Source organism: Ooceraea biroi, chromosome 5, assembly GCF_003672135.1.
Source record: "Ooceraea biroi isolate clonal line C1 chromosome 5, Obir_v5.4, whole genome shotgun sequence".
NCBI lineage: Eukaryota > Metazoa > Arthropoda > Insecta > Hymenoptera > Formicidae > Ooceraea > Ooceraea biroi.
In genome coordinates this window covers 16,964,324-16,978,573 of record NC_039510.1, presented here as the reverse complement: position 1 = coordinate 16,978,573, position 14,250 = coordinate 16,964,324, and the positions used below count along the sequence as shown (strand labels likewise).

The window sequence follows — 14,250 nt, the reverse complement described above, 5'->3', positions numbered from 1 at the left end:
ATGTCTGAATTCAATTTTGTGATACTAGCAACATGAATTGTCAAGTACCGAAGGGCAAGACGTACGATTCGTCTCCGAGGCCCTTTAATCCATCTTTCGTGATCGACTTAATAAAGTAATCTCGTGGCGGCAATGGGGGAGACAGACTCGTCCTTCTCACGGAGTATGAAATGCATGGGAACCTGTACCTATGCCGTGCAGGCAGATTTATAACGTCGTTAATCGACGGCGATCTTATCAAATAAAACGTGCAGACGTTGAGGAGCGATACGATGAAATTGCGCGAAGCATGATGAATGGACGCGCGATGCGGTAGGCGCGATAACACGTTTGAGGTCTCTAATTCTCTCTTCTCGTGCCGCGTTAAATCGGCTAAATTGCGTTCAACGCGCGAAACTGATTGAGAAAATCCAGCGGAATGAGTGACGAGTCGCCGCCAGCCGGTCTCGTGAATCACACGAGATCGTTGTTCGCCAGTTCCCGAAATATTTCGTGCAGTGAACTATCTCGCGAGTCAATCGTTTGATTGATTCGTTCGCTTAATTTATGCGATATTGCAAGCGGCGATAAGCAGAGCTAAAGGACGCTTGGCGCGGTAAAGATCCTTACAACTACGATTTGTGGAGATCTCATCTCTCCTGCGTAATGATCCTATTGTTCAGGAGGAAATGGCGTGGAGGTGTTTGACAGTCCCTCGGGTCCTCGATCCAGAAATTTGCGAGCACAGACGAATGACTATCCGGAGATCGCGCGAGCAAATGAGCGAAATTTCATTCACAGCTGAGAGGCTGTGAATGGGAATTCATGAGGATAGACAAATGGTTGAATATGCGGGTAGCACGCGTGCGAGTTGGCAAACGAATGCGGATTTAAGTTACAAATTGAGAGCAAATTGAAAGGAAGGCAAGGAAATACAAGTTATATAACAATGTAATATAACAAAGTTATAAACGAAATTTGCAAAAGAATCTTAAGCAAAGCATTTATCTTGGATTGGTCCTCAGTAAATGTTAGTGGAACGTTGGATAGAAATAGAATTGGATAGAGATGAATGTTGCGAACGCTGATAAGTCACAGGCAGATAAACGGCTTATGTAGAATCGATTAATTCGAGAAATGCAGAGATCTGCGGAAATATCTTTTTAATTTTATTGCAAAGTCTTCTCGAGTAATTAATTTTATGCAATGTTATCGATGTCGAGATGAGCTAATGCTTCCCATCGCGAATCGGTATTACAGTGTTTCCAGCGAGATCTCCATTGAGCCGCTGAGCAATCGAGGAATTTTTTGAATCAAATACGATTACTTGTACTTACTGTGTCGCGTGTATTCATTTTGATCTTCGCATTGTTATTCGTAATGAAAAACGAGTCATGCCGGAAAGGAATTCGCTGCACGGTTCGCCGAACGCAAGAGCTCGTGCGAGTCCACGTGCTTTTTCTAAAATCGGAAAGGAGATGTACAATTACAGCTAATTTATTAAAACATTACGTATCATAGCAGTCAATATATTATCTGAATTAGCTTCAATCACCGTCTTAATTTGGAATGATACACACGGAGATTGACGTGATCAATATTTTGCTATAGTTATTCGCTACTACTAATTATCTCATTATTTTTACAGAAGCCTGTACGTGCATCGACGTGCATGATGATTACTCAAACAAAGCTCTGGTGGAAAATCCTTTGCTCTGGCGACAAGAAAGGTGTAAGGCATTTAATTCCGTGTTACGATTACGCGATTAGCGATGATGCAATCGAGCACGTCCGCGACAATGCCACATTCTTCCATGGCTAGCATTAGCAAAGAGTTGGCATCGGTAATTTTGGTATTTCGTCTTGCGAAATATAGTAGTAGTTGTATCCGCAAATCGGATAAATGTCAAATAACGAGAAAAGATAGAATTCCCATTAATTACTTAATCGAACAGAAGACAAAGACAAGTACGACTTTTTGCTGAAATTCTACTCTTCTCGCAGAATGTCAACGCGAAACATTTCTGATACGAAACAATTACTTACGAAGCCGGATGCCAGGATAGAGAAATGCTGATAGCTTCTTGCGCTGATTGCGTAATCCGTAATGCATACAATAGCGATGCACTTGAAGGCTGTAGCATATTAAAGAGAAATAAAAGTAAACGAATAATATAAATAGAGAAAAAGAATGTATGAGTAATTTCATTAATCATTAGGTATCCACATACACATTCAATTATTACAGTAAACATTTCATTCGATAATTTGTGATATCCGCAGATCCTCGCGGGCTTGGCCGCGCATTCTGGCCAGATCTCCGTAGGGCTGTCGCAAGGATACAGCGCGATCCTGATACCAAAGCTGTTGGAGTCGAATTTCGCGGATCAGTCTCAAGCCTCGTGGATCGCATCCCTAGGCGTCGCCTCCAATCCGCTCGGCGCTCTCGTTGCGGGTCTCTTCGCGGAGTATTTCGGACGCAGATCCGCGATTGCTTTGGCCACGCTACCGCACGTCGTTGGCTGGCTGCTGATCACATTATCGAGGAGCGTGCCGATGCTATACGCTGGCAGATTCGTCAGCGGCATCGGCACGGGCATGGCCAATGGACTGTATCTCTACGTCAGTGAGGTATGCGTAGCTAAAATGCTAGATAAATTGACCCGTATTTGATTGTTAAATGTTAATCAAATACATGTAACATAATATCAGAATATTGTTGCTATGATTATTAATTTTCAATTTTTAATTAATGATTAATACATATTCTTGTTTGTTTAGTATGTTTGTGCAAATTTAATTTTGATAAAATAAAAATATTCTATTTATTGCTTATGTATTTTCATCTTTATTTTGTAGACAGCAGCTCCAAATCAAAGAGCTTGGCTAGCAAGCTGCGGGCCAATTTTGGTCTCTGTGGGCGTTCTAATAGTATATACCCTGGGTGCAATCACGACGTGGGAACGCACTGCCGCCTTTAGCATCGCTCCCGCGATTCTGTCGCTCGCATTGACACGGTAATTTTCTTCATGAGAGCACCTATTCCTTTTTACGATAATGAAACATAAGATTAAACAAGACTGTATGACTAAAATGGAAATGAAGACGGCAGATAACAAAGAATATTCGGCAACAATTTCGAAACGTCAATATCTCGAATACTTTTACAAATATTTTAATAAAATGAACATTTTTGGCCCTTTTGCAATCACGAGCATCAGTGAACGAGAGCTTTGCTTTCTCAGGATGTTACCGGAATCTCCCGCCTGGCTGGCATCGAGAGGTCGAACGCAGGAGGCCAAAGAAGCCCTTCTATGGCTACGAGGTCCAGGATTGAACGTCGATAAGGAGTACCAAGAGCTTTGCGAAACGAACGCGAAGCGAAAAGAGAAGAAAGAGAGCATACTGCAAGCGTTGCACATGCCCAACGTATGGAAACCGTTCCTGATACTCTTCATCTTCTTCGCCCTTCAACAGCTCTCCGGCATTTACGTGATCTTGTTTTACGCTGTAAACGTGCTGAGGGACATCGACATCGATGTGAACGATTATGCGGCCAGTGTCGGTATAGCTTCTATCAGACTATTTGCGTCAATCTTCGGAGCTGGACTAGCGAACAATTTAGGCAGACGGGTCCTAGCGTTCGTCAGCGGTTTTGGTATGGCTGTCGCGGCCATGGGAATTGCTCTCACGTTCAGGTTGGTATTTTCCACGTTTAACTTGAATAATGTTCGAAACATAAAATTTCGAAGAAGTAATATGATTTCCTTGGTAATCAGGTTCAATTTTCCGTCATGGGTGCCTCTACTCTGCATCGGCGCTCACGTAGGTGCATCCATGATTGGTTTCCTCACGCTACCATGGGTGATGACATCAGAGTTGTACCCACTGAGATTCAGGGGTGGCTTGGGTGGTCTCACGACCAGCATCGCGCAAATGCTGACGTTCGTTACGATCAAAATGTATCCAGATCTAAACGCCGTCATTGGTTTGAAATACACGATGTGGATATTCAGTGCGGCTAGTCTATTAGGCGCCATCTTCGCCTTAACGATATTACCGGAGACGCGGGGACGCAGTCTCGATGACATCGAGATGAAATTTTGCAGCAAGTCGAATTGGACGGAGCAAACGGCCTGCAAGATCTTCTCAAACATGTTACAGCCGAAGAATATCACCCTTCAGCGATTCACATCGATCTCGGAGGAAAAACAGTCGAGTGTCCTAACGAACGCGTACGTCTACGACAATTTCTGCTTGGAGTTATCTCCGGAGAACTTGGACAAAGATACCAAAGCATCTCAAAAGGAATTGAGTCAAGATCAACAAGTTATAAACATCGCACTTGAACACGTGTGCCTTTAAACGAATGCGCATAAAAAAGCTTTATTTAACAGAGAAATAATTTGTTATATGGAATTATAATATTATGTTATTTGTTGAACAAAGACGTATATATTTATTTTATGTACTTGATGAACTTTCGACGTTCGCACACACACGCGCACACGCACGCATTACGCGCACACCATGTGGTGTCAATTGTGAAGATACCGTCTTTTCCTTATCGCTAAACATTTCTTCAGTATTATAAACATTCCTAAACATATGACATAAAACTGTAGGTTTTTATATAATAATTAAGTAAAATATAGTATTATATTACACGTGGAGCGTATATGTATTTTCTAAACTTACATATATGTTAGAGAAATATTATTTGTACATATATTTAATTTGATAAGTTGTAAATATTAATATTACGTTTTGTACATACATATTTAAACGTGTATTATATTTTTTATGGACAAATATATAATGTTAATATTAAAAAAAATTAGTTTCATAATAACTATGTGTCTAATTTCTTTCTTTATAAATAAAAGTCTTATACATATATTTCTAAAGTTTTAATTACGATATTTAATTTCCTAATTAATAATTTCAATTTCAATACAAAATTCAGAAAAAAGTGCACAATAGGTAATACTTTATATTACTTCTATATATTTTATTTATATTTTATTATTGATGCATATGATTTATATGTGTAGCATATATGTATGTATGTATACTGCAGATAAAAGTGAAACGGAAATAACATATCTCCATACATACGCGAGCTGCTCGGTCGCGGTCGGTCGTATTCGAGCGCGTACGGACCCGATACATGCTTGTATGCGTCACAAGCCATCCCTCCATATACCGAACGCTACCCGGGGCCCGATCTGGCATAATATATGCTAACGAGTAACGAGAATTCCCGAGAATTTAAAGATTTATATTAGAATAACATGCAAATTGAGTAGGTTATTGATTCTTCTTGCTTGCTTCGAATAATCGATACAGTAGTACTCTAAAAGAAAACTACTATACCGACGATCGTTCGAGAAAATCAGTAACTTCTTTACTTTGCATGCTTTCCTAATACTAATCCTTAAATTCTCGGGAATTTTCGTGTGGTTCAGTCATATGTATAAACAGCACGGTGTAACTTATCCGTCTTCTTGCATCCTACTTATGTGCTACACACATGTGCATATAACAATAAATATGCCTGTAATAATAAATATTTTGTGCATTATCTTCGTTTTATGATTATTTATATTAAATACTATAATTTAAAAAGATTAAAGATATAGCTTTGTGATTATTTATATATTTTATCTAAATATCATTTTAAGATCTGTGGGTTTCAGGCATACAATCTATAATTTATAAAATTAATTAATTGAATTTTATAGATACCCAAAAGTGTATGCGGAGTATATTATTATATAATTCTTGTTATCTTTGTTTCTATGCTGTGTTATCAATGTAAAGAAAACTTATAGTATAAGAATAAATTATAATAATTTCTAGATATTTATTATAATTTACTGAAAATAATTTGTTTTTATAATGTGCATAACATATAAATATGTGTTACCTATATATATGAAAATCATTTTACTTATACTATTATACTATTGTCAAAATCGTTATTTAAAAAAAAACTTTTACTTAATTTATATAAAAATTGATATCGTAAGAAATTAAAACTTCGAGTAAGATAGGGATGCTGGGGAGGAAAAAAGTTGAGTGAATAACTACGAGTTCACATGTGAAAATAGAACGTAAATTGACGTATATTGATTATAAATGTTCGCGATACAGATGTATGATATCGACGACTGCTTAAAATATGATATCACTTTCACATAATACAATATTATACTCTGCAAAATATTGTATGCGAGGAAGGAATATAGAAAAAATATCTTTCTCGATATTTATACAGCAATGGAGTTTTGCGTTTCCGAGATCGCTAACGCACGTGTATCCAACTTTCTCGCCTTCTGATTTTATACAATGGTCGCAGGAGTACAAAATCATGTACAAATCGGAGATTGCAATTTGCTAATATCAACAATTTCATTAATCGTGTAATTATTACACTTAAGTGCGATGATTAGAGTTAATATGTACAATAAAATTATGATATCCTCGATGAACGATAATGTTTCCTATCATTTCATCAATCACATTGGCATTTAAAAAATTGTTTATATACTATATATGTTTATATACGTATATGTATGCGCGCGCGTGTGTGCGTGTGTGTGTGTGTGTGTGTGTGTGTGAGGGGAGGTATGTATGTATATATATATAATTCTAAAAAATATACACATATATTGTTGCGTTTAAACAACGCTTTAGATAACGCTCATAATTAAATGCGTAAATTTCTGGGGGAAAAATGCATAAGTACAAAAATAATAAAATTATTGCCGCACGCAGAATATGCTTAATATTTCAATCGTCACATTGTACATAAATAACTTCTGTATTTCTTTAAAAATTATTGCACTTTCTTATAAATGGCGAGGAAAGCTTTTCTCCACCGGTTTAATTCGCATTTACGTATAATAGAAAAGAGATAGTTGATTCTAGGCAATATCGTATCACATTATTGTTGATGTATCACATGTAGCATGAATAATTTGAAAAATACATTGGTCAAAACGACAAATATTAAATAAAGCATGATATAAAAATAACCAACAAAACACTCAATGGGATTACTACTAAGCGAATAAATTTTTTAAGCAAATACAGACGTAATTTTTGTAAATCATTGTGACGGTCAAAACGGAGAACGTAAAGCATTCGAAAATAGAATAATAATCCAATCATAGACAAATATATGTCCATGAGTCCGATTCACGTTAACTAATTCTTTGATCTTATATTATATATAATATATGTATATATAATAAAATTATATTTAAAAGCTTCACTTTCTCGTTCGACGTAGAGTTACAGGCAGTTTAGGCTTCGCTACAAATGTCTAGGAAAATAGCTAGAAACTCGTCTCTCTTCTCTGTCACATTGCCCTATTTTATATACAGAGTTCTATATATTATGTTCGGGGATAAATTCAGTCCTTCAATACTCCAATAATATTTACAACGGGACATCGGTAATTGAACGTTCATATTTTCGGCATCTCTTTACTCTAACGTAAACATGAACGCTTTTGCGTACTTATGCCAAACAAACCAGATTACAAAGGCCTTGCGAAAACATGGTCAAAATTTAATGTCCAACTAAACTGCTATCTAGAAATGCGAAAAAGCATATAAGATCATTCGATAAAGAACATGTCCATGCATACACATGGATAAAGCCTGATGTTTTGTGGCGCCGCGAATCGCGACTTTTAACTGGCATACTGCTGAGAGAATGGAAGACGTCCGCCAAACTAAACTACAATCAACCTAGAATATTAAATGCAATTGATTGAGCATTAACTACGTTGATATTCGCATTGACTTCTAATTACTCGCCATAAGGACGAACGCGCCTTTTGATTATTACGTCTACCCGACTACGAAACTAATAGTGCAGCGTTTTATCGTTAAATTTTATAGTTAAATAATTTTCGGTCGCTTATTGCATTTGTAGACCCGCTGTGTGACTACGTGTTAGTTAACAATTACAAGTTATTATTTTCTGTAGTCCATTTGCATTAATCGATGAAAGAACTATCAAGCACGTTACTTGTTATCAATCGTTAATTATTCAATTAGAAAATTATGCAAAGATATTATTGAACCCAAGAAAACAACGTGTGCATTAATCATTGATTTAAAAGTCGTAAATTACGAATATGGAGAATACGCAAAATTGCGAATGTCTTATCCTCTCAATTATGCACAAGTGCACATATATGAGTTACATGAGAGAGAGAGAGAAAAAAATATATTATACGTAATGTCAGATATTGTTCATTTCGGCTACAATAAAAGATTAATAAATTTCAATACGAAAACCACAGAGTGATTCTAAAAACAATACACTTGAGTGCTAAACGGCGGAATTTGGTATTTTTTTTAATTAAAGATACGCTCGTCGTGCACAGTAGCAATGATCGTCGCTTGGACACTACTAATATCGCACGTTATCTAAAATGAAAGTAATACGTATCGTTTCTACCGTTAACCGTGAAATGGATATTATGCGATCTCGACATCGAATGATATGTACAGCTAAGCAATATTCCCCGAATTATTCTAATCTATATATATATCGTCCTAATTGCGTATGGATTTTAAAATGAAATTAGAATGATACCTGGTTTTTGCACAAGCATCGTATCGCGTGGTATGTATAAAAGAATTTTGTACTTCGCGCATCGAGACATCAAGTATGTTTTTACAAACGGAGTTTGCAAAGGTTTCACGAGGTTTCATCAGGTTTTGTAAACGGAAAACTGTTTGACTCTGGATATTGCATAATTCGCTGGTATCTAGTAACTCCGATTAATTACATACGTACATACATACAGACACCCATGGCAGTCGATCAGTAATTCGATTAACCCCCTAATCAAATTCGCGATAATATAGTACATACACGGATATTGTCACGATTGCTACTTACGAGACTAATTAACGCGATAGACTTGTTCGTTCGTCGACGATACCATCTGGCTAATCAGAAACCGTCAGATTTATGCTAATTACGCTAGAACGGAGAAGAGCCAACAACTCGTCCAAATCAATCTGGCAGCGTCGATGTTGCCGTGCGTTGAGTCAACATTCAGATCCGCTTGGAACGACGCTTGACGATCCGAGCGTGTTGATGCTTGCTGTCAGTAAAACTCTGAATCAGAGCTGTGCTGCGAGTCCACACCATTTCGGCCGTTCAGGTAGACTTCCGATGTTTGCTGAATCGATGGCGAGTACTGTGCAGTTTCCCCATTTTGACCTAAGAGCACGATGTTACATTAATTTCACGCATCGTAAAAGGATACAAGAGGTAAAACGTACCGCGTGTTTACATACCGTGTGCGGCAAGAATGGTAGCTAGACACTTGGCCACTGCCGGATTTGGAGCGCAGGCTAACGCGGGTGTGAGCCCATCGGCGTCGACGGCAACGACACTCGCACCCAATTGCAGTAATCGACGCGTAATCTGATGACAAAATAATATTTTTATAAGTTACTTCGTGTAAGGGACTCCGATAAATTATACGTTACACGCTTATCAATTACGTTATCATATGTTTTTAGATGCAACTCTTACCGTTACAAGACCATTTCTTGCCGCCAGATGCAGCGGCGTCCTCTGCTGCTTATTGGTCATGTTGATGATGGCCGTTCGCTGCTGTTGTTGCGATTGTTGCTGCTGCTGCTGTTGCGACGTGCCCTTGTCGTTGTCCGAGCTGCCGAGCGACTCGATCCAACTGAGGAGCAGTGCCGCCGCGGCGGAGTGGCGTCTTTGGCATGCTAAGTGCAACGCTGTATTCTTACTGGAATCGACAGCACGTACATTGGCTTTCCACTCGAGCAGTAATTCTATCGGTGGAACGTATCGTGTTAATACGAGAGCGAAATTATGTAAACAGCTTTTATTCACTAATTTCAATTATCCGGCAAGTTTTCAGCGTGTTAGTTATTCTGAAAAATAAATTAATTTCATTGGGGGATGCGAATACGTTACCGATAGCACTGGACTGTCCGTTGACGGCCGCGCAGAGAAGCGGCGTCCGTCCGAAGTAATCGGGTGTCTCGAGACCTGCCAGTTCTGGGCCGACGGAGCTCAAGATCAGTCGCGCACACTCGACCGATCCAGCACTGGCTGCAACGTGCAGCGGTAACAGGCCACATGACGAATCCTTCGGTGCAGCGACCGCCTGTCCGCCGTACTTGTTGATCAATAGCTCCAAGCAATGCGCGGATCCCTGGTATACAGCGCAATGCACCGCCGAGAATGGACTACCTGCGAATGATCTCATTGATTAGCTTATCAAACATTTTTTTTCAACGGAACGAACGAATACCTACCTTCTAAGGAGTCGAACACGTTGCAGTTCAAAAGATACTCCACGCAATTTGAATTACCATTGTAACAAGCCCAGTGAAGTACCGTGCAGCCTTGGTCGTCCTTCAAAGCGGCCGCTGTTGGGTCGGCTTTAACGAGAGCCGCTAAGGCGTACAGCCGTCCGCAAGCCGCTGCCAAGTGCAACGGCGTTTTGCCGTTCACGTCTTGCACAGCCACTCGCGCTCCATATTTCAGTAACAGCTTCACCAACTGATTATCGCGCTCGTTAATTACCGTCCTAAATAACGGCGTGTGCTTGTTGATGTCCGGTAAATTGCAGTCGGCTTTGTGTTTCAACAATAGTATCGCGCACTCCGAGTGATTGTTTGCCACTGCCAGTGCTAAGGCAGTACGTTGCTTGGCGTCGTAGCAATTCACTACATCGGGATCGTCCGCGTTTTGCAGGAGAAGGGCTAGGCAATCGGCATGACCCATTGCAGCGGCGCAGTGTATAGGTGTACGTTTCGTGACGGAATCCTGTACCGACACCAAAGCGCCGGCTTGCAACAAGAGCTCGATACACTGTTTGTGTCCTTCGTAGGCAGCCAGATCCAGCGGCGTTTTCCCACTGTCTTCTTGTATATTTGTGTTTGGGAACAGAGGTAACAGCAGCCTTAAGATCTCGCTATGGCCATGGTATGCCGCCAGGTGTATCGGAGTGAGCGCCGGTAAGGGTTGCTCCTGCCCGGCCGAAGAGCCGACCGACGCGGTCTGATTTCCTGGCGACGACGCGTTTAGAAGCGCCTCCAGCGCAGCTTGATTGCCGCCCGCCACCGCGTAGTGGATCGCGGTGAAGCCGCGTTTATCGCGTAAACGCGGATCCGCTCTGTGCTGCAGCAAGTATTGCACGCACAGAGCGTTGGAATTCGACGCCGCTGCGGCCAGGTGCAAAGGCGTGGCACCGTTCACGTCCTGAGCGTTCGAGTCACTACCGAAGCCAACCAGAGTGAAGACGCACGGATAGTGACCCTGGCTTGCGGCGTGATGAAGAGCTAGTCGATTATCGTTGTCGGCTAGACGAAAATTCGCACCGTTGGATAACAGCAGATCCAAACAATCTACCGAACCCTACACAGAATGTTCAAAATGCAAAATGTATATGCCTTCGAAATCACAAACATTAAAAATAATCGTCACGAGGAATTCAAAGTCAACGTTACTTTAAACGCTGCTAAATGTAGAGCAGTCCTGCCACCGATGTCTCGCGCATCAATTCGCTTACTGTCAACCTGCAAGAGCTTCCTACAAACCTGCAAAACGACAAAAAGATATGAAACATTGTTGCATCGAGCGCACGGATCGCATCGATAAATTCATGACTCACTTCGATGTGTCCTGCCAAGCAACTCAGATGTAAGGGAGTCCGCTGTTGCGCGTTCCGTGTCGCCGGAGACGCAGAGTATTCCAGCAGGGTTGTTACCAGACACTCGTAACCGTACCTACAACGTATCGTTCATTTCTACTGTTTCCCATTCGAAGAGAATTTTCTTCATAATCATTTCATGCAATTTACCAGGCCGCAATGTGCAAAGCCGTATTCCCATTTTTGTCCTTCGCATCAGGGAAGGCTCCTACGTCCAGTAACGTTTTGGATCGTGTAAATCTTCCGTGAATAGCAGTCATGTGCAACGGTGTACGACCGTCTTCCGAGTACACGTTTATCTTCAAGCCCGCCCGTATAAGTATATCGAAACAGTGAACGCCTTGCGTGCTCGCGGCGGCGACATGCAGCGCGGTCTGTCCCCGGTAATTTATAGCCTCTACAAAGCGGGCAATACACATTTATATAAATCTATTGCGTTATAAAACCTTTTTATTTTTAAAAATGCGGATTTCTACCTACCTATATTAACGCCACGAGCGATAAGTTCCAGGACAGAACCGGGATGTCCATTCAAACAGGCGATATGCAGTGCCGTGCTTCCGTACACGTTCATGGCCTCGGCGTACGCGCCAGCTTCGATCAAAACATGTATACATTCTGTATAACCAGAAGCGGCTGCTGCATGTAATGGAGTATATAGATCTCGGTCCTTACATACAAATACAGAGAAGATAAATATGCGAATACGTATGTGTAACATGTACCTAAGAATATTCTAGTCTAAAATATTCGTACTTTAACATCCACCTCGGCGCCCTTGGCTATTAATGCTTTCACAACCTCCTCGTGGCCTTTGTACGCCGCAAAATGTAAAGCCCTTCGGTCCTTCTTATCGGAAGCATTTACGACACAACCGAATTGCGTTAGCCATTCGACCATTTCGAGATGCCCGTTGTATGCAGCATGATGGAGACACGTTTTACCACTCCTGCATAAAATAATTCACAATTCGATAATAAAATTTATACATACATATGTGCATACGTATGTGTCCATTATTTACAATTCTGGATGAATTAATAATAAATAATTTGTCTATAATTTTCCACTGATCGTTACGTGATTACTGTGATAAGAAGTACAATTGAAAATATACGAACCTGTCTGTGACATTGATATTTAATAAATGCGGTATCAGAAGATCCACGCATTGTAGAGAATTATTCGCCGCCGCTACGTGTAGCGGCGTTTGCCAATTACGATCTCGAGCATTCGCGTCCGCCTTGTACTTCAACAAGACATCTACTATATTATAATTGCCTGCCCCACAAGCTATGTGCAAAGGTGTTAACCATTTTTTATCTTTACTATTAACTGTTGCACCATGCAACAAGAGCGTCTCGACAACGGCGATATCTCCTCTGAAAAATATGAACATAAACATCTTTATAGAATTGCATGATGCTCAAAGTACTTTATTTTGAAATTTTATGTTTTCAGTATTTTATTGTGGTCGAGATATTGACCTGTACGCTGCCGCATGTAAGAGAGAACGCTGCTCCTTGTCTGTCCAATTAATATCTTCCTGTTGTGACAATAATGTACGAACTTTCTCCACATTTCCAAAGAATACAGCTTGTAACAAAGGAGGCTGTCAAAAAAAACGAATAAATTTATTTTTTGTAGATTTATTATACGCTTTTTGGAAAATTTTATGAGAAATATTTGTCAATCTCGGAAAAATATATATATATTATTCTAATCTAAAAAGTAAGCGCAATATAAATATCTGTTCGTCTTAACTATACCATGAACTTCCTTCCTTTTTGAAGATAGAATAAAAATTAAATTTACATTAAAGCATTTCCATTAAATTTATATATAAACGTATATTCCTGAGATTTCAGACGAAACGAGAAAAATGATACGAAGCGCTAGCTAAACGTCCAGCTAAACATATAAACAGATTTTTAACGCGCAAACCAACAACCGTTGAGGCAGCAAGTTTGACACAACAATCTAACCTAAAACGCGTATGCTCGCACACTGATAATGGACAGAATCCTGATTTAGAAGCAAAACGTGGTATACCTCATCTTCGAATTCCTGTTCCTTCATATCGACACGATGTCTTCCGGACTCTTCCTATTTAATTCCTTTTTTTTCTCTACACGGACATCATCACCTGCTCACGAGCGAGTGGCAACGACGAGTGAATCATCGAATCGTCGATTCCTCGCGCTTGGTCATGACCCCCCACGATTTTCGATTGCCGTTAGCCGGTTGGACAAATCAGATGGAAAATTGCGCGCGAACGTTGCACGACGAATGGCTCTTTTCCTGTCCTCCCTTCCTGTTGTCTCGTTCGCTCAAATGAGTCTCAATGGCGAGCGATGCGCCGGTGGAGCATTTTATCAATTGTGTATTTATTACGCGCACGTGGCTGGACTATCCGATGCGCTTCTCGCCGCCATCTTCGAGTCTGCGATTCCAGGAGTCGCGTGACATCGCCATCATGAGACAGCACTGAAGTTAGCGGCATGACGACGTGCAAATGTGTTTCATTGGTGGTTAGAAAA

General features: G+C 40.3%; 2 protein-coding genes across 5 annotated transcripts in view; one reads left to right on the top strand and one right to left on the bottom strand.

Annotated features, from left to right (window-relative positions):
* Positions 1-4,759, top strand: part of LOC105284914 (facilitated trehalose transporter Tret1-2 homolog) — a 30,212-nt gene extending 25,453 nt beyond the window's left edge. For 2 of the 3 annotated variants that reach the window (XM_020033432.2, XM_011348757.3), the window contains 5 exons: positions 1,628-1,711; positions 2,263-2,610; positions 2,839-2,996; positions 3,225-3,677; positions 3,759-4,344. In XM_020033432.2, coding sequence (XP_019888991.1) covers positions 1,652-1,711; positions 2,263-2,610; positions 2,839-2,996; positions 3,225-3,677; positions 3,759-4,344 — 1,605 coding nt within the window. In that variant the 5' untranslated portion in view covers positions 1,628-1,651. Of the gene's footprint in view, positions 1-1,627; positions 1,712-2,262; positions 2,611-2,838; positions 2,997-3,224; positions 3,678-3,758 lie in introns of all 3 variants that reach the window. The other variant, XM_020033429.2, reaches the window with a different exon arrangement.
* A 1,316-nt stretch (positions 4,760-6,075) lies between these two features.
* Positions 6,076-14,118, bottom strand: LOC105284910 (serine/threonine-protein phosphatase 6 regulatory ankyrin repeat subunit A). Of its 2 annotated transcripts, none has more exons than XM_011348748.3 (13): positions 13,763-14,118; positions 13,198-13,322; positions 12,832-13,092; positions 12,467-12,659; positions 12,191-12,380; positions 11,861-12,107; positions 11,672-11,786; positions 11,508-11,597; positions 10,311-11,415; positions 9,967-10,245; positions 9,550-9,821; positions 9,309-9,438; positions 6,076-9,231 (listed from the first exon to the last, which is right to left on the bottom strand). In XM_011348748.3, exons 1-13 carry the CDS (start codon positions 13,787-13,789, stop codon positions 9,116-9,118), a joined length of 3,150 nt encoding a protein of 1,049 aa, XP_011347050.1. In that variant the 5' UTR covers positions 13,790-14,118; the 3' UTR covers positions 6,076-9,115. The 2 variants fall into 2 exon arrangements, with proteins under 2 accessions (XP_011347050.1, XP_011347051.1); XM_011348749.3 differs by having other exon boundaries at positions 9,092-9,231; positions 9,294-9,438.
* Positions 14,119-14,250: the final 132 nt, after the last annotated feature.